This window comes from Syngnathus floridae, chromosome 14 (assembly GCF_059516105.1).
Source record: "Syngnathus floridae isolate MCC-2025c chromosome 14, RoL_Sflo_1.0, whole genome shotgun sequence".
In the NCBI taxonomy this organism is placed as follows: domain Eukaryota; kingdom Metazoa; phylum Chordata; class Actinopteri; order Syngnathiformes; family Syngnathidae; genus Syngnathus; species Syngnathus floridae.
In genome coordinates this window covers 7,541,909-7,561,663 of record NC_142426.1, presented here as the reverse complement: position 1 = coordinate 7,561,663, position 19,755 = coordinate 7,541,909, and the positions used below count along the sequence as shown (strand labels likewise).

At 43.8% G+C, this 19,755-nt stretch overlaps 3 protein-coding genes across 9 annotated transcripts in view; all 3 read left to right on the top strand.

Annotated features, from left to right (window-relative positions):
* The first annotated feature begins 467 nt into the window (after positions 1-467).
* LOC148387455 (C2 calcium-dependent domain-containing protein 4C-like) lies at positions 468-3,306 on the top strand. Its single transcript, XM_088396393.1, has 3 exons — positions 468-694; positions 1,358-2,098; positions 2,337-3,306. The coding sequence occupies exons 2-3, from the start codon at positions 1,364-1,366 to the stop codon at positions 2,886-2,888; spliced, it is 1,287 nt and encodes a 428-aa protein (XP_088252519.1). The 5' UTR covers positions 468-694; positions 1,358-1,363; the 3' UTR covers positions 2,889-3,306.
* A 1,291-nt stretch (positions 3,307-4,597) lies between these two features.
* Positions 4,598-7,451, top strand: fem1a (fem-1 homolog a). Its single transcript, XM_088395672.1, has one exon. The coding sequence runs from the start codon at positions 4,791-4,793 to the stop codon at positions 6,642-6,644; it is 1,854 nt and encodes a 617-aa protein (XP_088251798.1). The 5' UTR covers positions 4,598-4,790; the 3' UTR covers positions 6,645-7,451.
* Positions 7,452-9,100: 1,649 nt separating this feature from the next.
* The window catches only part of LOC148387453 (receptor-type tyrosine-protein phosphatase S-like), a 55,200-nt gene continuing 44,545 nt past the window's right edge, over positions 9,101-19,755 (top strand). For 5 of the 7 annotated variants that reach the window (XM_088395670.1, XM_088395666.1, XM_088395668.1 and 2 more), the window contains exon 1: positions 9,101-9,449. The gene's annotated coding sequence lies outside the window, so the exon portion shown is untranslated. The remainder of the gene's footprint in view (positions 9,450-19,755) is intronic. The other 2 variants (XM_088395671.1, XM_088395669.1) reach the window with 1 other exon arrangement.

Here is a 19,755-nt window from a genome sequence, read left to right as displayed (position 1 = left end):
TGTTTTTGTGATTTTATGCTGGGATCAAGTCAGCCTCTAATTCTTCAAAAGTGATTATAATCACATTACAATTTCATTGAAATGTAATTAGTTACACTTGTTGGGCAAAACAATATGTGAAGTGCTGTATTTTTATTTATTAAACGCAACAAAAGCACTGGCTGGTCCAAGTGACACCTACGAGATTGCTGCTCATCCACCTCCGTCTTTAACACCTGGCAAAAAGCTCAATGCGTTGGACTGGACATGTTTTTTCTCTCATCTAACACAAACTTATCAAGATAGAAAAGAAGACAAAAACAAACAATATTATTTTGCAGATTAAATGGATTTGGAATCCAGATTTAGGTGTCATTGTAAAGACTGTCACTATTTTTTTAAGATGAATTTATTATGGAAAACTACTTGATATGCCGAACAACCTTTATGGCATTTTGAATTGGATTCCCGAACCTCACGCGTGCAAGTGAATCGTTTGATGATCAATATCTTGGAAGCTTTCGCAACGTTCCGATTGGCTCCTGGCTGAAGCGCAGCTCGTCTTATAAAACGAGCGCCCCGTTGCGCTGCTTTTTCCCTGCTTCTGGATCACGCTGGAAGCAGCAGAACGTTTCGTCGCGCACATAACCTCGGAGAACGTCGCACACGTCACTTTGTAACTGTTCTGAAGAAGGCAAAGTTCGGCAGTGAACAGGTAATTCGGCTAGACCAGATGTAGCCGATTTTTTTTCTCAGCTAAGTTCGACTTTGTTCTTAATGTATTGAGAAAATATTTAGATGTCTTTACACATAAAAAAAAAGTTTGTTTAATGCTTTGGGGTGTGGTGGAATTTACATTTGCTGAGGCATGAATATCAAATCATGCCTTTTAAGTAATTAATTCTTGTTGAGTTTGAAATTTATAGTTGATCGTTTTTGTGTTTATTTTGTATTTTAGGGAATGTATGTATTTACTTTGATATGAGAAACAAATGTTACGGTGTAATTGAAAAGTAATTCCACATTTTTTAAACACTTACAAATCACTTATTTAAATATTTTTCTCATTTTTGTGTGTTAGTTGTTTAATGTATGTTTAAGTAAATGTGTGGTGTGGAATGATTATTATTATTATTATTATTATTATTATTATTATTATTATTATTATTATTATTATTATTATTATTATTTGGGGTTGGTTAAATTCTACAGTATCAAATAGACTCTCCTGTTGCATTCCATCACACAAGAAATGTTTTTTTTTTATTGTATTAAATCATTTGACCCTGTAGAGACATCATATTTGTAATATATATAAATATGTATATATATGGTGTATTTACTTGTTAATGCAGAACTGATGGCTTGACATTCCTAGGTGGACATGTGGCTCCTGGAGAAGCTACGTAACAAAATGGAGACCAGTGGATCCCAATCTCAGCCCTCACAGACCACCGAGGCCATTCCGGTGTCTGTGTACGCTAATGTGCTCACCCCCGAAAAGATCCCCAATTTCTTCATCCCCCCCAAACTCATCTGCTGCCCACCAGAAGAGCCAGCCACTCCCAAGGCTCAGCATTGCTCCACCTTGCGACCCTCCACCTCCGATCACGTCATCTGCGTCCAGAGTCCTAGAGCTCAAGGCAGTAAAAACCCGTGCAGCCCTCGCCTCTTTTCCCGTTTCGGAGGGGACAGGCGCAATCTCCAAAAGTCAGCAAATCGTCACATCATCCAAATAGAGAGCGCAGATGAGCCAGCCGCCGTGACGTCGCACGCCAACACAAACGCAGACCCTCAGTCACAGACCGCAATGTCGCTGCCTTACGTTCCCAAGGCCCAGACCTCCTATGGGTTCTCCACACTGGTGGAGTCTCCTCACACCCGGCGCAAGGAGAGCCTGTTCCACAGCGACCCCAGCAGCCCTCTGACCTCCCCAAACTCCCAGAGGCGCTCTCAAGGGGGGACTCATTTGACCCCGGCTGACAACAACCTCTACCGTTACTTCAGTGGCGGCGAGAGTGACACCTGCTCTTCGGCGGACTCGTCCCCTTTTAACTCTCCTCTGCTGTCCCGCTCGGCCTCGCTCCTGCGTTCCATCACACAAGAGACGGTCCACAAGGCAAGGAGTTCTGTTTTTATGCAAAATCACTCTTGAAAAATCGATGCTCCTTCAGCTAGAAACCTTCTGGAGGCATACCGAGCTAGCTAACTGCACACTGGACTGGTAGAAACGGGCCAAAATAAAACAACCACTGTAATTACTGATGTGAACGACGATTAAAAAATTCAACTGATTTGACTTTATAGGTCTTTCTTGGTACAGACAATTGACGTTTGCATTTCTCGTTTGTCTCAAGGTATCTCGTGCTAAGCGCTCGTTGGCCCGCCACAGCTCTCTCTCCACGGACGATTGCAGCTCCGCCGACAACAGCCCCAACATGCAACGCCGGCGGACGCGTTGCCCAACTTCTCCGGCTCTCCGCAAATACAAAGGGAGCAGCTCGAGGGCCTGGGCATCCGACCCGCTGCAGCGCGAGCACACGATTAACCTGCACAAGGGTGGGACGCTCCGACTCAGCACGCACTACGACCCAGAGGCGGCGCGGCTGAGGGTTCGCGTGCTAAAGGCGGAGGCCATTTACAGCAAGCAGACGGACGTTAAAAGCATCAACTGCTGTGTGGGGCTTTACCTGAAACCCGGCAAGAAACAGAAACAGAGAAGCACGATTATAAAGAATAGCAGGAATCCTGTTTTTAACGAGGATTTCTTTTTTGACTCGCTCCCCAAGACGCAAGTCAAAAGTCTAGCCATGAAGATAAAAGTAGTGAACAAGGGAACCAGTTTGAAGAGAGACATGCTTCTCGGAGAACGGGAAGTGTTGCTTAGTGAGTTGCTCGCAGGCCTGTAGGGAATCCTTGTCAAGACTTGGGCCGACGAAAATGACAGCAGCTCTTCATCTTCGGAGCTTTTCCTTTTCGATCTTCATTCCACTTCACAGATCTGATCAATACTGGACAGATGATATTATGGGAGATGTATCTTGCACATTAAAGGCCAAACCAAAAACCAGACTTGCAAATTACAGTTTAAAAGTAGAACCTACTCCTGAGCTGCACAATGTACTTTGTATTGGCTTTTTTTAATGAGTTGTAATGGTCTAGTTTACATGGGATGCCAAATGTATAAGCTGCGCTATCAAATGAATTATGCCATTTTGTTTTTGATAGCCTTTGTATTTGGTAATGTATTGGCTACTGAATGTAACAACCCTCAGGCTGCTGTACTAGTAACTTGCTGTCAAAACAATAAATTCCTCTATGATCCAACGTTTTTTCTGTCAATGTTTTTAATTCCAGCTTTGTTGAAGTGTTTCAAAACACACACACACACACACAAATCTACAGAAGTGGTCCTTTGTGTCAAGAGGAAAGTCTAACAGGAGGCTTTGAGAGGCTTGTGCACGAAATATTGTCTCTCTCAAGGTTAATATTAGAAAAGAAAGATCTGACTGAAATGTACCTCACAGAGTAAAGGGCAACAGGAAATAAAATAGTGGATTTATTGCACTTCGGAAACAAAGGGCAAACATAACCCTTCTCAAGAGAATATGAGCCAATGTATTTTGAGGTTGGTAATTTTGAGCTTTTAATGGTCTCCAATGAAATGCAATAAGACAGTGGTGATTGCCAAAGTATGGCATGTACGCATGCAGGCTCTTGCAAAGAAGCACTGAATTGCAGCTCCATTATATTTATTAAATTCAATATATATGCATTTAGGTGCTATTTTTATCCAACTTCCATTGAATCATTATTTAAAGTTTTGTTATTTTCCTCTGGTATTCTAGTATTGAGGTGCAGTGTGTTTAAAGTGTACATAATGTCTTGAAAAATATGATATACACTTGGGGAAAATTTCTGTATTATTTTTATTAATTGAGCCCACAACGTTACGGAGTACTTGCAAATATTTTTTGGGTGGTACTTGGTGTAAAAAAGTTTTGAGAACCAGTGGAACGGCGTAAGAGCAAAACGCACTTAGAAAACTATAGCCTAGCGCTCTCTGTTGGTCAAAGTGTATAATGACACTAAGTGACTAACCTGGATCTTGGGTCATTGCGACAATGTTGTAAATGATTATGATGCTGAAAACAGAAGAAAAACACATTAAAGGCATTTTTTGAAAGATTCTGAAAGCTTTACCAGACTAACTCAACTCTCAATCCAACTTTAACTATACGCATTTTAAATACAGTGTTGTACTCAGACAAAATGTACAATAAATAGTAAATAAATAAATATAAATATGTTAGTAAATTTTATAATGACTATTGTATTTATTATTTGAATACGTTTTCAGATAACAAATATACACTTTTGTGGTATATAAAAGGGAGTGCTGGGTTTGTCAAGTGTTAACGCAGCATTGACGTGATACGTCTCATTTAGGGAAGGCAGTAAGTGTAGCTTGTTTGTCTAAAATTAAATACCAAACAAACCTAGAGCATTTAATTCAAGTGCATTGTGGGAGATGAAGTTTAGCATGCGGCGAAAATGCGTCTGCTACTCCAAAGGTAGTGAATGTGAACTACATTACCCACAATGCCCCATCCCCACCGTAAACACAAAACTGTCGAGCGACACATTCGCCATCTTGCCAGCGCCCTCAAAATGGAAGCAAGATGAGAGCTCAAAGCAGAGCCCGGAGCAAAATTCCTTCTACGCGCTTTTAAAAGCCACACTCATCTCTTTGATGGTCAACGAGTGGTTATGGGGTTGATGTCATGTGAGGCAACGCGGAGCCCATAACCATGGATATAACTACTGCTGTGTTCAACGCGGCCAGAGATGGTAAGCTGAAACTTATCCAGAAGTTGCTGAGCAACAAAACTCCCGAAGAGCTCGAAGCTCTAGCCGAAGAGAAAACACAAGGAGGCACTCTTCTCTTGATAGCGTCGCGATATGGACACTTAGATGTTGTAGAGTACCTCCTTGAGTATTGTAAAGCTAATGTCGAACTCGGGGGCTCGGTGAACTTTGACGGCGAGACCATCGAAGGAGCTCCGCCGTTGTGGGCGGCTTCGGCTGCCGGTCACCTCGCGGTGGTCAAGACTCTTTTAAAACACGGTGCCTCGGTGAACAACGCGACTCTGACTAACTCCACACCGCTTCGAGCTGCCTGCTTTGACGGCCACTTGGAGATTGTCCGCTACCTGGTGGAGCACAGGGCTGACATGGAGGTGGCCAACAGACACGGCCACACCTGTCTGATGATTTCCTGCTACAAGGGCCACAAGGAGATAGCCAAGTTCCTCCTGGACCGTGGTGCTGATGTCAACCGTAAAAGTGTCAAAGGAAACACGGCCCTCCACGATTGCGCCGAGTCAGGCAGCCTGGACATCATGAAGTTGTTGTTAAAGTGTAGCGCTCGCATGGAACGGGACGGTTACGGGATGACCCCGCTCCTAGCCGCCAGTGTTACGGGACACACCAACATTGTGGAGTACCTCACCCACCAACCCCGCACTTCCAGGGAGGAATGCATAGATGCGCTCGAGCTGCTCGGAGCCAGTTTTGTGGATAAAAAGCGCGATCTTTTGGGAGCGATGAGGTACTGGAGACGAGCCATGGAGCTCAGGCAGCCAGGGGAAAAAGCAGGGTGCTTGACCAAGCCCCCACCCGGGGCCCCCGTTCCGGCCTACGGCTGTGCGCAGGAGGTGAACAGTGCAGAGGAGCTGGAGGCACTGATCACAGACCCCGACGAGATGAGGATGCAGGCCTTGTTGGTTCGCGAGCGCATCTTGGGTCCATCCCACCCGGACACCTCCTATTACATCCGCTACAGGGGTGCTGTCTACGCAGACTCTGGCAATTTTGAAAGATGCATCAGTCTGTGGAAATACGCCTTGGAGATGCAGCAGAGTAACCTGGACCCACTCAGCCCCATGACGGCCTCCAGCTTCTTGTCCTTTGCCGAGCTGTTCTCCTTTGCCCTTCAAGACCGCGCCAAAGGCACCCTGTCAACTCGCATCACCTTCCACGATCTGATGACCGTGTTAGGTAAAAGCGTGCGGGAGGTGGAGCGGGCCGTGGCGCAGAAGGACAATCCGCCCGAGGCGCCTCTGTTCACCAAGGTGCTGGCCATTATCCTCCATCTCATCTTTCTGCTGGAGAAGCTGGAGTGCAACCCCGAGCAGGAGCACCAGAAGAAGCACACGGTCTACCACCTGCTGAAGCTGAATCCCCGCGGCCGTTGTGGCTTCACGCCGCTCCACATGGCCGTGGATAAGGAAACCACGTCGGTGGGCCGCTACCCCGTGGGCCGCTTTCCCTCCCAGGCGGTGGCGTCGCTCCTGCTGGAGTGCGGCGCCGACGTGGACGCGCGGGACTGCGAGAACAACACGCCGCTGCACATCGCCGCCTGCAACGGCTGCCCAGAGATCATGGTGCTTCTCATGAAGGCCGGGGCGCACTTTGACGCCACCAACGCGCGGAGGAAGGCGGCCTACGAACTGCTAGACGAGCACAATATGGGTGACCCGGCTCTCTACCCGCTCAACTACATCACCCTTCAGTGCCTGGCAGCCCGTGCGGTGGAAAAGCACAGACTTCCTTACAGAGGACTCATCACCGAGGAGATGGAAGCGTTTATTGAGCTGCACTGACCTCCATGACGACGCTAATTTGCATCAAACTTCTTTTGACCCCGTTGCTTGCTTTACTTCTCCTTTGTTCCACCACAAATGTCCGGTCCAGCGTTTGAAATAAAATTCAAATGGGCGACCTGAGCAAACGACCGCTCAAATGAAAAACATTTATAGGCCAAGGGTTGACACGTGCTCGGTACATTATTTATTGGTTCAAGTCGCTTCCTGTTTGATGACGTGTTGTGTCTGTTTGGAAGGACGTTACAGTTGCTGTGCCAACCATGGGGTCTTTGTTATGCAAGCCACAAACATCGTTTGAATTTAATACTTGGGATTCCTCAGGTGATTTTGATGAAAATATAAAAAAAAAAAAACAATGTGACAGCAGCGGATAGTTGTATCTGGCAGTATTTGAAGCAAAGAATCACTGTGAAACGATTGGACTACTAGATGACTTCTAATTTGCTTCTCACTGCTTCATAGACCTTTCCTCTGAATGTTCCTAGAAATGCCTTAACAATTGCTTTTCATTGACCCCGCATGTGGCATCCACAACACTTTTAGATTTGCTAAAATCCACTTGAACCTCAGATGCAATTCTCACAAATTGAATCCATATCAGTCTTATTTGCAAACGCTATCTTGCATCACCCTGAAAGTCTGCCCCGTGCGCAGGCTGGAAGCATCACCTCATCGAATGCCGACTCATTTGCTCTAAATGGACTTGCATTCAGGCAACAGACTGTTGCTGCCTTCCCTTTTTGCATTGGTATGAAGATGTGTGTGTGTCAGAGAACGCCTGAATAAAATTCAGCACGGCACCAAGCGCTCTCTGTGGTAATCTTATTTATAATTCATCTATACTGCTGTTAGGCATAAGGCGCTCGATTTGCTTCTTTTGAATGGCCTAAAATTGTGTCTTAAATAATCTCGTCACTTTGGTCAACTGGCTTAAACCGCAGCTTACCGATATAAAGAATAACAGAAACACGAGCTACGCGAGTCGTGCTCCCTTCGTATAAATAGAGTATTGAACGTCACTGCTGCGCGGCAGCGGTAGAGACAGGGTGCTCGCTCTGCTAATTTTAGGGTTCTTTTGCCCAGAGCATCTGCTCTGAAAATGGGGACAGTGTCACACTCAGGCAGGTCACGGGGTGACTGGCACTGATGCCACTCGGTCAACAGAGATGCCCTTTATTGTGGATGGAATGACAAACACTGTGAGGTCATCTGGACCAAAAATGTTCATGAATGGTTTGCTGTTGTTTAGTCAAAAACACCACTTTGGGTTTTTGGCTAACACTCGTGACCTTCTGACCTCAAATGGTTGCTCTCATCATGACATTTAAACATGGTGACCTAAATAAGCTGCCGCAGAAACTTCAAAAATATTAATCACACATTTGTTGTGTATTTTTTTTTTGTCAATGAATGATAGACATTTTGCTACAAAGTGTTATAACAGTGACTCGCCACTAGATGGGGGACTTAAAGTATTCAATCCGAAGGCCGAACAAAAGGCTCGTCCATATGTATTTCTCCAGCAGAAGTGAGCAATATACATGCACTATTGTTTAACAGTAAGTGCTTAATTAATTATATTCCATGTAATCGTAATGATCATTTGAATGAGCAGGAATGTGACCTTTGAAAATTCATCCTAATGTGCAAGTATAGCATCTTTTTCCTCTGTCTGTTGCTGTTTTTGTTTGTGATCTAGGTGACCCATAATTGCAACAAAGAAAGACTTATGGTGCAGAAGAACATTTGAACTGTGTAGTGTTGATGACAAAGTGAATCCTACAAAAACAAATTAAGTTAGTTGTACACATGCAAATATTAATGCATTTTAGGAAGCATGTATGTACCTTGGGTAAAATGTTGTCAAGACTTACAGTAGGCCTACTTAATCAGTATGGCTGAATTGCCTCTCTAATGACTACAATCGGATTTCCACTATACTTTTATGTTGGATCTGTACCTCATAAAACTACCTTCTTCATGGTTCCTGTATAAATGTTCAAGGGATTAATTACTGCTATTTTTCTTCCTCCGCCAACCCCCTATTGTAATTTTCCTTCATTTTCCAAAAAGCTGATCATTGAAGAATGGCTTGTAATGAACCAACAAGAGGACCATTTAGATCTGGCAGGTGAAAGTCTTATTGTTTTTGATTTTCAACTGTACTGCTCAATACTTGGTAATAACATCTGATACAATATACATTTTTAAAAGGCTTCACAATATGTATAATGTGACATTATTATGCATTTAACGTTTTTTTCTTCTTCCCTTTTAGCCCCTGGTTACACAAAAATAATCTAACACTACCCACTATTCCACCAGTCAGCGGCCCAGTTTGAGTATGGGGAGGGGAGGCTGGTGATGGGGGGGGGGGGGATACGGTTGCTATAGGAGACCTCTCCTGCATCACGTCATACGTCGGGGGGAGGGTGGTGGGGGAAGAGCTTTGGCGTGTGCATGAAAGAGAGGAAAGAGAGCGCTGGGAGGGGGGGAGGAGGAGGAGGAGAGAAAAGGAGAAGGACGCTGAGGCAGAAGACAGCGAGCGGCTCACAATGACATCAAGCAGCCTCAGTACCTGAAGCCGCCCAACCAAGCGAGCGAGCGACCACTTCTGCTCCCCCAAAAAGGCGTCGAGGAGCTGCAGGACATGCATCCCCCTGTATAAGGCAGCCCCCCTTTTTTTGAGTGGAGCCGGGCTGCCACTGGATTACACGACAGAGGAGGAAGCTTCTTCCAGTTGTAAATCCACCCATGCATCTCGCACACGGCGCAGGAGGAGACGGTGCACATCCTACCAAGGTAATCCACACGACATCCCACCCCGGACGCTTTTTTAGTTTTTGCTTTCTTCTATTTGAAACGAGAGGGAGGCATGCACGCGGGGGTGTCAGCCCATTTCTTGTGACTTGTGTTCAGGTTGGTTGATAACAGCACACTGGAGCGTGTGCCATGCACCCCCCTCCTACCCCCTCACATCGCCCCCTCTGTGCTTATTGTTGGCAGAGCTTGCATGCACGTCGGAACATCCTTTGTTTGTCACTCACTCTAATTTCAAATGCCTGCAAGGTATTCACCAGTTCGGAGTGTTTCAACACTAGGTATCGGCTTTACTGGGAAATATAGATTTGTGTGTGTGTGTTTGGCACCAGGTGGCAAAGTGGAAGGACTTATTTAAGCAGGCTGTTTTCTAGACAATAGACTTGCTGCTACATATGCTGATGTCAAAGTGTGCACAAATATCAACGTGCGTGTATACTGGTGTATGTCTATAATTACACACAGTTGGGTTTTCTCCCAACACGCACACGCGCAGGCAGGCAGGAAGGCTCCTGAGCTGAGCATCGTTTAATTATACATTGATTTACTCGTGCACAATTCCCCCACTGCTGATGCTTGTTTTTAGGGTTTGAATAAGTACACTTCTACAGAGTGCCTCTTTGGCTTTCCAGTGGTTTCCCCTCGCTTGCGTACGCCCAAATGTTGTGCCGTTTGGGCCAAGTCTTTTTCCGACACGCACAGATGGGACATTTTCCCCCGCGGCATAATGTGTCTGCTGGTTATTGTTCCAGACCATTTCCACATCTCTAATTATTTTAATCAGTCATTTCTCACGCTTGAATTCCCTTTTTTAGCGTGCGTATCCCCCCCCCCCCCCTGCCCACTCCAACTGTCTTCACCTTAACGGGACAGACCGAAATGCAGATTTTGGCATTTGCTTGACAGGAATAGGCCATTGGTCGCAAAGTGAATGAATTCTTTAGTCATCCTCGTCTCCACCCAAGAGCTTCAAAAATCTCCGTCTTGCAGATATTCACTCTGCGAGGAAGCGCTATGAAATCACTCATGGCATGAATTCCCTCAAATAGCATTTCACAGGGTTCAACCCGAGGCCTCGATGCTTTCCCGCCTCTCTCAAGTAACTGCAAAAGCCGTCCCATCTTGAATATGCCAAATGACACGCAGTCCCAGCTTAGCCGCTTTGGTTTTGCTCGTCAAAGTCCTTCATTGAAGTCTCATTCCCACATGCTCACGGTATCGCATTGCTGGCTTTCTTCCTGTGCCTCACGTGACCGTCCTCACGTTCTCTCCTAACCTTCTGTTGGTCTGAAAGGAATGAGAACATCAAGGCAACTTTGATGCAGAGGTCACATGTATGACAAGATGACAAGAAGTCGGTTGTTTTCAAGGCCCCGAGATTAATTGACCTTCGGGGGTTATTTCCAAGTCGGCTCAAACGGCGCATGTGGCATTTAGGAGCAACCCATAGTCGCCGATACCAAGTACCGATACTTGCCATTGCATTTTACATTTATTTTCTGGATGAATTTGTAATTTATTGTCGTAAAATATTAGCAAAACCACAAATATTTCACTCAAATATAACAAAATAATAATACAAAAGAACAAAGACAGTAGTATCGTGATTTTCAATGCCCTAGTGAGACATTTTATAATACGGGAAGAAAAAAAAAAAAAACATTGACATTCATTCACACAAAGTACCCCGACGCAGCTCCCGTAATTGCAGCTTCAAAAAAAAAAAGTACAGCGGCTGGAAGCAAACAGCAAGTAAACATTAATTACATGACAAACAGGCGAAGAAAAACACAGAAAGCAACAAAATTTCCAAGAACGTTTGACGTTTCATCCACGCAACACATGAACAACTGTGAAATGGGATCAGCATTAAAAAAAAAGTGTTTCCGTCTACAAAATTACCAAAGGTGTCATGAATCACAGCTTTGGCTCAAAGTAAATAAAAGCTGCATTTGAGAAAAAGAGCTCAATATGAAAACCTAACTTTATACATGTGCGTTTAATAATAATAATAATTATTATTAATAATAATAATGAAGCAAACATTTAAATTAATTAAATTAAAATTGAATAAAAATGAATCAAAATTATGTATTGGATCTCTTCAAGATTGTGCCTATATTATTGAGGTCGTGTGTGTAACCAAAGTATCTGCCCAAGTATGAGACCTTCTTGAAGGTCCCTAGACACACGCACATCCATTTTTAAAGCAGGTGGCTGTTTGCCATTACGGTTGCGTGTGTGCACAAAAGTGAAGGCTAGGAGATGGCGGGATGGTGACTTGACTTGATGCCCTTCTCCAGATGAATCACAGGTTGCGATGTGTCAGCAGGGATGAATTATGCACACTCCTTCACGACCTCTCATCTCCTCCTCTCCTGTCCACTTGTCTCTTGTCTTCAGCCACCCTTTGATCGCAGCTGACACATCTAAAGACATCTTCATCGTTCTCCTACGCCACCTTTCTCTTCCCTCGTATGCAAAGGAGGACGTTATTATACCTCCGCGTCGCCTCCTTCTTTGAAATGAAACTTTCTTCGCCGAGGTCAAAGTGCTCGTGTGCGCAACATGGCGAAACGTGTGGATAATCGGAGGTCATTAGTAATGGGAGGGAGATGTGAGGACATTGACTTAGTTTGACAGTTACATCTCTAACTGACAAAAGCCATTCGGACTGACTGACAAGATGGCTGACACAAAACAAAACAGAATCAAAAACTTGCTCCAAGAACTGGCATCATATATTTTTCATGGCAATAAATTACAAATTCATCCAGACTGTAAGATGCAAGTATCGGGACTTGGTATCGGTCTGACTTTACTGTAATTAGTTGTTTTTCAGCCAATGATGAATCATCATTAAGCCTAATGAATTAAATAAGAATCGGTTCTAAGTGCTTTACTTGATTAAATAAAGGTTTTTATTTATATAAACGGGTGGAAAATAATGACTAGTCAGTGATGGAAAGCATCCGAGCAGACGTCTGTTCCCCTTGGCATCCGTAACACTTACCAGGGACACATTTTGGTCCAATCTGGGCAAGACAGAGGACAAACCGTTTTTTTTCTAGTCCATTACTTCAGTTTTTGATTCGATACACAACTTGATCGTTCCTCAAGGAGAAATTCATTCGCCGTCACAAATCTCATCTCCATCAGGAAGTCGCGTAATGGCTGGTTAGTGACAAAACGGCAAGGCCGGGACGCGTGAGGAGCATTTAAGCGGAATTCGGTCGCTATAGCATACGCCGCCTCGCCGAAATGAAACTCATCCATCAGCAATGCTGTTGGGTTCTGTCGTTGCTCCATCTTAACCTTAAGCAAATGCCATCATGTAAAGTAAAGTTTCATGGATGATCTCAGCAGCGTTGCCATTGTGAGATAATGAGCTCCCTCTGGGCGGCAGGTCATGTGACTCAGGTAGTACCATGGTAGTGCAAATATACAGGAGAGAATCAAAACATCTCCAGGAAATTAATAAAATCATCCTGATCGGGCTGCGGATCTTTTGCATAAACTGGGAATGAATAAATAATTGCGTCTAGATTGCAGCACAGGAGGTGGCGAAAAGTAATCGTCAGCACAGTCTGCGTTATACCGTTATGATTTTATTTCAGTTTTGGTGCCAGATGCCTGTCTGCATTTACACTAACTGCATCATAACAGAAAAGACATTTTTATTCCAATCCAAGCAAGTCTGCTCACATTAAAAGCATCCAACATGGATTCTTTTGGAATGCTAAAACAATTAGTGACTGTGTTTCTTCAGGCTACGGTTATCAGCCCATGATGATCATTTCTAACAAATCAAGATGCCTGACATGAATAAAGAAGGTGTCTTTTGCATATCGCGTTAACGAAGGTTTGGTATGGGAAGACTAACGATGACAATCCTGGGAGACAGTGTTGTTCCGTGTTGTCAGGGAGCCTTTCTCCTGGAGGAACTCGCTAATTGGCTTCAGTGTGCCTCCAATGGATGTGTTTGTCTTTTGTGTGTGTGTGTGTGTGTGGGCGTTGTTTTCACAATAGACATTTAACAATTGCATCTCATGGAAAATGATGACAACAGGTGTGTGATGGTGGCACATTCGGAATCTGGCCCTTCGACTACAGGTGTCAAACTCAAGGCCCCGGGGGCCAGATACGGCCCGCCACATCATTCTATGTGGCCCGCGAAGACAAATTATGCATCAAATTTGTGTGTCATTACTAGAATTGCAAATTGTCTTCACTTTTAATAATATTTTTGGAAATATTTGACCAGTTTTTACTCGTCTGATTTGAAAACGAGTGATTTGTCAGTTTGTTTTGTAGCTTTTACTGTGTGCTCATACATTTATTTGGGTTGACGGTCATAATGGCCCTCCGAAAGAAGTTATGACTACAATGCGGCCCGTAAAAAAATGAGTTTGACACTCCTGCCTTAGACTTTTAAAAGCATGAACTCATTCGCTGCCGTTGACATCTGCGGCCAACCACCAGGGGGGCGAACGCATGATTAAAGGCTTCAGTAAAATACCTATAAAAAAAAAGAATCCAGATTATTATTTTGATCATAATCGTGCAGTTTGACCTCAAATTGACATTGCTGTTTTTTTTTTTTTTGGATCACTATGTAAAGTAGCATTTGAATGTCATTTGCTCATTCAAAATTGTGTTCCCCTTCTGAAATGATGGCTATGTGGCTTGATGGAGTGATGGCTGGATGAATGGAGAGACGATTTATAGATCTTCCAAGAGCATAAAATTGTCTAACGACTGTCATGCAGGAATCAGTATGATCAGTATATACACAAAGTAGCTGCTATTACGAGTATTAAGGAGGCCTTAGATATGCTAATAGGGACAGCGAGTTGACAAGGACTCAACTGTCAGACTACAAAATGAGTGGCCGCCTCCATAGCAATTTTTTTGCCTCTGAAAAGAAACAAGCAGAGAATGAGCAATCGTCTATGACAGACATTTAAAAAAAAAAAAAAATGCTAGGCAATACAGAATTTGCCCGTCCTTGGTTTTTGTTATCACTGAGTGAGCAAGCATTGACCTTAGTTGACATACGGGGGTATATTAATATAAAAACACAATATTTGACAGTTTTTTGACACATTTTTGTATCCAAAATCGCTCCCTAATGCGATCTAATTAAAATTTGTCGCAATTAGATGCCTTCCGATTCAATGATTGAATTGAACGTGTCTGATTTATTCCGACACACTCTTGCTTGTGCGAAGATAACAGCCCGCTTCCACAAACACTTTGCGAGCGTTTCCCCTCCGCTGATCCCCTGTTATAATCTTCTCTCTACGCACTTTCAGCCATTTTGATAATACGTTCTTTTGCTCGGTGGAAGCCACTCACTCCATCTATGGCTCCATCCAGCTGATCTCCTGCCTCCATTATTGGATTCAGCGTTGGCTTTTGATCTCGGCGCCCCAATAAGAGGAGTGGGTGTTTATTGCCGTGTTGTTGGCTTGTAGCAGCTTTGCAGAGTATTTTATGTTGCGTTTCATGGAGAGAAGTTTAGTCAGGCTTCCCTCCTTTTACGCCTGATCATCAATTTCTTGTGTTGTCCTGGCTATGAAATTGTGATGAGCAACAGCTGAAGCACATTTTATGGATCCAGCAGTTAAAATGGTCCGAAGCAATTGCGATGCCTTTGTGTAATTTTAATGACATGCTGATGTTGTGCATCGGCAAAGGTTAATAGCATCTTCAATTACCACTCAAAGCAGGCGCTAGCACCAAAAAAACAGGTGATGCCGCTTTTAATGTAGCTCAAATGAAGCAAAGTGCACCTATAAATCTATCATTTTGAATATATCCCGGTTAGTCACACTTTACTATTGAATTAAGAAAAGAGAAATTGAGAGAATTTGCCGAGGGAAAATCATTTTATGTTGTGATTTTCTCTAATTTGCCTTTGCCCAATGTGACCGACGAAAAGACGGCTCACACCGATAAAAATATTCAAATGGCACGGCGCCGCTCTGTTTATTGATCTCGACTAGCATTTCCCCTTTTCCAGTTTTAAGATTTATTGCGAGACAAACAACATGAATATCGGCCTTGAAGATGGACTTTGTTTTATGAACGCATTCATGTCCTGAATAATGATGTGATATATCCTGCTGATTTAAATTCTGTGTCCAATCAGCCTCTCCGTGTAAATTATGTAGTGACATTTAACAGAAAGGCCCAAAATAGAATCTAATCAAGTGCTATCCGATTGGTGTCAGTGTCAAAACTGAGAGTCATCCTTTAAGCGCCGTATCTACCACACAACCACAGTAACTCATTTGATCTCATTACATGATGCACGTGAACCTTTTGTTTGTAACCTCTGAATGTAAACAACCATGTAAACATTGGAAAGCATAATGACAGAAAGAAATGCCGCTGAGGCATGCACATTCATTTATATTCTTCATTTTTGAGTGACAGGTGCGCTTTCTGTTCGAAAGTCTCAGATATGTTTTTTCACCACTCCTAAAAATGTAACCAGGGCAACGCAACTCATGCCTGCAGTGAGCCATACTTCATCCTGTGCTTCTGATCCTCAATGTGTGTTTGTGTGTGTGTGTCTTCAAGTTTTTTGTTTAAAAGAAAAAAGTGTGACAGAGAGCGACTGCCAATCTCCCCCGTGATGCTTTGCCATCTGTTATGTTTAGTGTGTGTGTGTGTGTGTTTTTCCCCCCCATTTTGTGTGTGTTGGTAAATTGCCTCGTGGGTGTGCATGAATTTGCAAGTGTCACTCGCCTAGAGGTTGCAGGGTCACAGGAAGCGTGAGGTAATATTAGTCCTGGTCGCTCCCAGTGTGTGACTAACGCTGCCTTCCTCTCAACTTATCAAAAGAATGGCACACAAAGCCATGAATAATTGAAAACAAGGTTATTTTCGAGCTGCATGGTGAGCACTATTAGATCACAGGCTGGCATGTAAACATGCAAACAGTGACTGTGAATTAATCGGAATTCCGCAAAAAAAAAAATTCATAACTTGTAAATGTGGTGCTAAATGAGCTTTTTTTATTTTAGCGCCCGTCGCTTGTTGTCATGGAGATCGTCTGGCGCTACCTTTGCTGCCGGTGAATGGCATCATGGGTAAATGGGTGAGGTGGCGACAAAAAAAAAAATCTTCCAGGGGCTCCCAGGGGAGCGAGGCCACGCTAAACAATGTTATTGCATCAGTCTGATGGAGGACAATAAGCAGTGTACATTTCACCACCTGAGCTGCAGTGTCATTATCTGCTCGGTGCAATAAATAGCACATGTATCCCTCATCTATCTGTCTATCTGTCTGGATGACCATCTGTGTTGTCACGGTGAAATGGGAATAAGCACAGCACCCCCCCAAATCCCCCCCCTCCGTCCAACACCTTCTCTTGTGTTATATTGGCTTGATGCTAGGAGAGGATCAGGCATGTTGTGATGTTGGCCTTAGAATTAATTTATGCTTGACATTTTTTCTGATTTGCTTTCTATTTGTCAGAACTATTTTATTATTATTATTACTATTATTATTATTATTATCATTATTCCCCTGTATTTACTCTTCATTAACCTTAAACTGTCGGTTATCAAACCGGGTTGGTAAGTTGTTTCTTGGGTGTCGACGAAAAATAATTTGCAATAAATTTGTGTTATAATTTTTTTGTTGCGGTAACATTATGAAAATATTGTAATATATTTGAATTCCATTGAAATTTAGAACTACACATGGCAGCTATGTTTCGTTCGGTTTATGAGAAGGTCCCTGAAAAAAATCTTTTTTTTTTTTTAAATCAGATTTTACCAAAACATGTCTCTTTGAAGCTCCAGCAACATTTCTTGCTACCCGCCCAAAGACTTCAACCCAACCACCAGCAGGCCACTGTTCGCCGCATCTGCTTTGGCCGGCTCCCTCCAATAACCCATCTGCAAAACGCTGTTGTGTGAATCCTCAGCAGCAGCTGGAGGGGCCGATGCCGAGCAGCTGGGCACGGGAGAAAGGATTTGGCCATGAGCGGGAGGTTAGGGGGTGGGGGGGGACGTAAGAGTGCCCGCCGCACTGACGACTGCATCACAAGAGGTTAACAAGATAACGGAGGAGGGAGATGAGGAGATTTGAGGAATACAACACCTAATGCAGAAGAGAGACCAGGGAAAGATTAAGGTGTTTAGGAGTCTGGGTGAGTGACTAAAATGGAAGGGGAAAGGAGAGGGCTTTGTCAGCAGGTGAAAGACAACAGGGAGCGAAAGATATGAAGTGTTAGGCTGAGGGCAGGCTTCCACGAGCCGGGAGCAGACGGCCAAATATATAAGAGCAGCGTCAAATGTCGGAGCGGCCGTGTGTCTGCACGCCGAGCAGCGGCCCTAGTTGGATTAACAGCAGCAAATTGAGTTTCCCTAAGAGGGGAATTTACTTAACGTGTTGCCGCTGGAGCTTGAATGAGCTCTGATTCTTCTTATCATATTGTTCAATTGAAAAAACGGACATGTTGAAAGCTTTCCTATTCAACCTCGATTACACCGGGCTGAGATAAGAGCGAGGCTACCAAGCGCTGAACCAAATCGAGCCCGTATATCAGATAGACGGACGTGCTTTTTTTTTTTTTCTTTTCCAAATTGGCTATTTTTAGAGGTGGAAGTGGCAGCCAGTAATGTGTCGGAGCAGGTCATTAGCTCGATAAGTAGACGGGGGGGAAGTCTTTGAATATGTAACGCACCAGAAATGCCGCTTTCGTTTAGGAGAACAGGCGAGGAAGGGTCAGCGGTAATCTCGACACACCATTAGCGCCCACGCGGCCGGGGGGATGACACGGTGACGGCGACGCAGCGCGTTTGTTCATGCTGATACGTCAATGACAATATGGACGATCGAGTGCACTGGCACGCTCTGGGCACTTAGCCGTGGTGACCCGTGCAAGTTCAGTGGGGACTTGCATGACTTAATCCACCTGTTAATACCAAAATATATGGCAAATATCTATATATTTACCGTATTTTCCGGACTATAAGGCACACCGGACTATAAGGCGCACCTTCAATGAATGGCCCATTTTAAAACTTTGTCCTTATATAACGGACTATAAAGCGCACCATTAATTCATCATGTCAAATTTTTAATCCAAATCAAATCATTCTCCATTTTATCTTTTTTATTTCAACTTCAGACGCAACAAATTACTTTAAAATCACAAAAGAATGATCCATAGTCTTTTTGGTTCGTGATTCATAGTCTTCAGCGGGCCACTTATGATTGATTTCATGACACAATGCTTCGGGCCAGTTTAAATTTAGGAATTTGGGCCATGTACAAGGTGCACTGGAATAAAAGGCGCACTGTCGGCTTTTGAAGAAATGTTAGGTTTTTAGGTGCGCCTTATAGTCCGGAAAATACGGTATAAATGTTTATCTCTTGTAGTGACGGGCAACGTAAATGCCCGACAGGCTCACAATTTTTCTTCAATGCTCCTGGGGGGGCCGGTGGGCTAATAAGATAATTGGCTTTTGGGTGGTTTTAGATTTCTCCTCACAACTTGAACAATTTACTGGCACTTGATTTAAAATAGATAGTCCAGAAGATTTCACACAGTTGATCTCCCTGACTCCTAGTCCATCCATCCATTTTCTCCTGCTTATTCCGTTCAGGGTTCAGAGGTGAGCTGGAGTCTATTTCACATGACTGTGAGTGCAAGGTGGATTATACTCACCAGTCAATCACAGGAATTGACAAATAAGCATTCACACTCAGATTAACGCCTAAGGGCAGTTTTGAGTTTCAGTAAACCTCTGGATGGTTTGAGAATGTGGAAGGAAACTGGATTACTGGAAAACTTACACAAATTGAGTGGGAAAAAGGGAACAAAGATTCCGACAAAAAATTATGAGGCAGATGTTCTGGCCACATGTTCCACTGAGCAGCCACCACCCATTTTGTATTTTTCAAATTCTTTCTTCCACTGGTGTTGATTATTGAATTATTTTTGGTGAGCCCATCTGTGTGCCTGTTATTTTCATCTTCACACTTTAGTGCTCGTCTTGTGTCGACAGGTTAACAAAAGCTTCTTTCTCCCCCACCTGTGTTCCGACACGAACGAGTGGAGGACGAAATTATTGACCAAGGGACAGTGAGCTCTCGATCTGCTCGACCTGAATGATGTGTTTTTTTTACGAGGCCGGCTGCCAATGACGACCTCCCTTAAATTTGCCATTTTTTGCCGCATTCTGATCCCTGAATGAAATATTTTCCATTACGCTAGCACACACGCTATTATTAATTGACTCCTTTATGTTCCCCCATAACAGTG

Coding starts and splice junctions, on each gene's coding strand:
- LOC148387455 (XM_088396393.1), top strand. CDS start 1,364: ATGTGGCTCCTGGAGAAGCTACGTAACAAAATGGAGACCAGTGGATCC. Junction 2,099..2,336: donor CACAAGAGACGGTCCACAAG/GCAAGGAGTTCT, acceptor GTTTGTCTCAAG/GTATCTCGTGCTAAGCGCTC.
- fem1a (XM_088395672.1), top strand. CDS start 4,791: ATGGATATAACTACTGCTGTGTTCAACGCGGCCAGAGATGGTAAGCTG.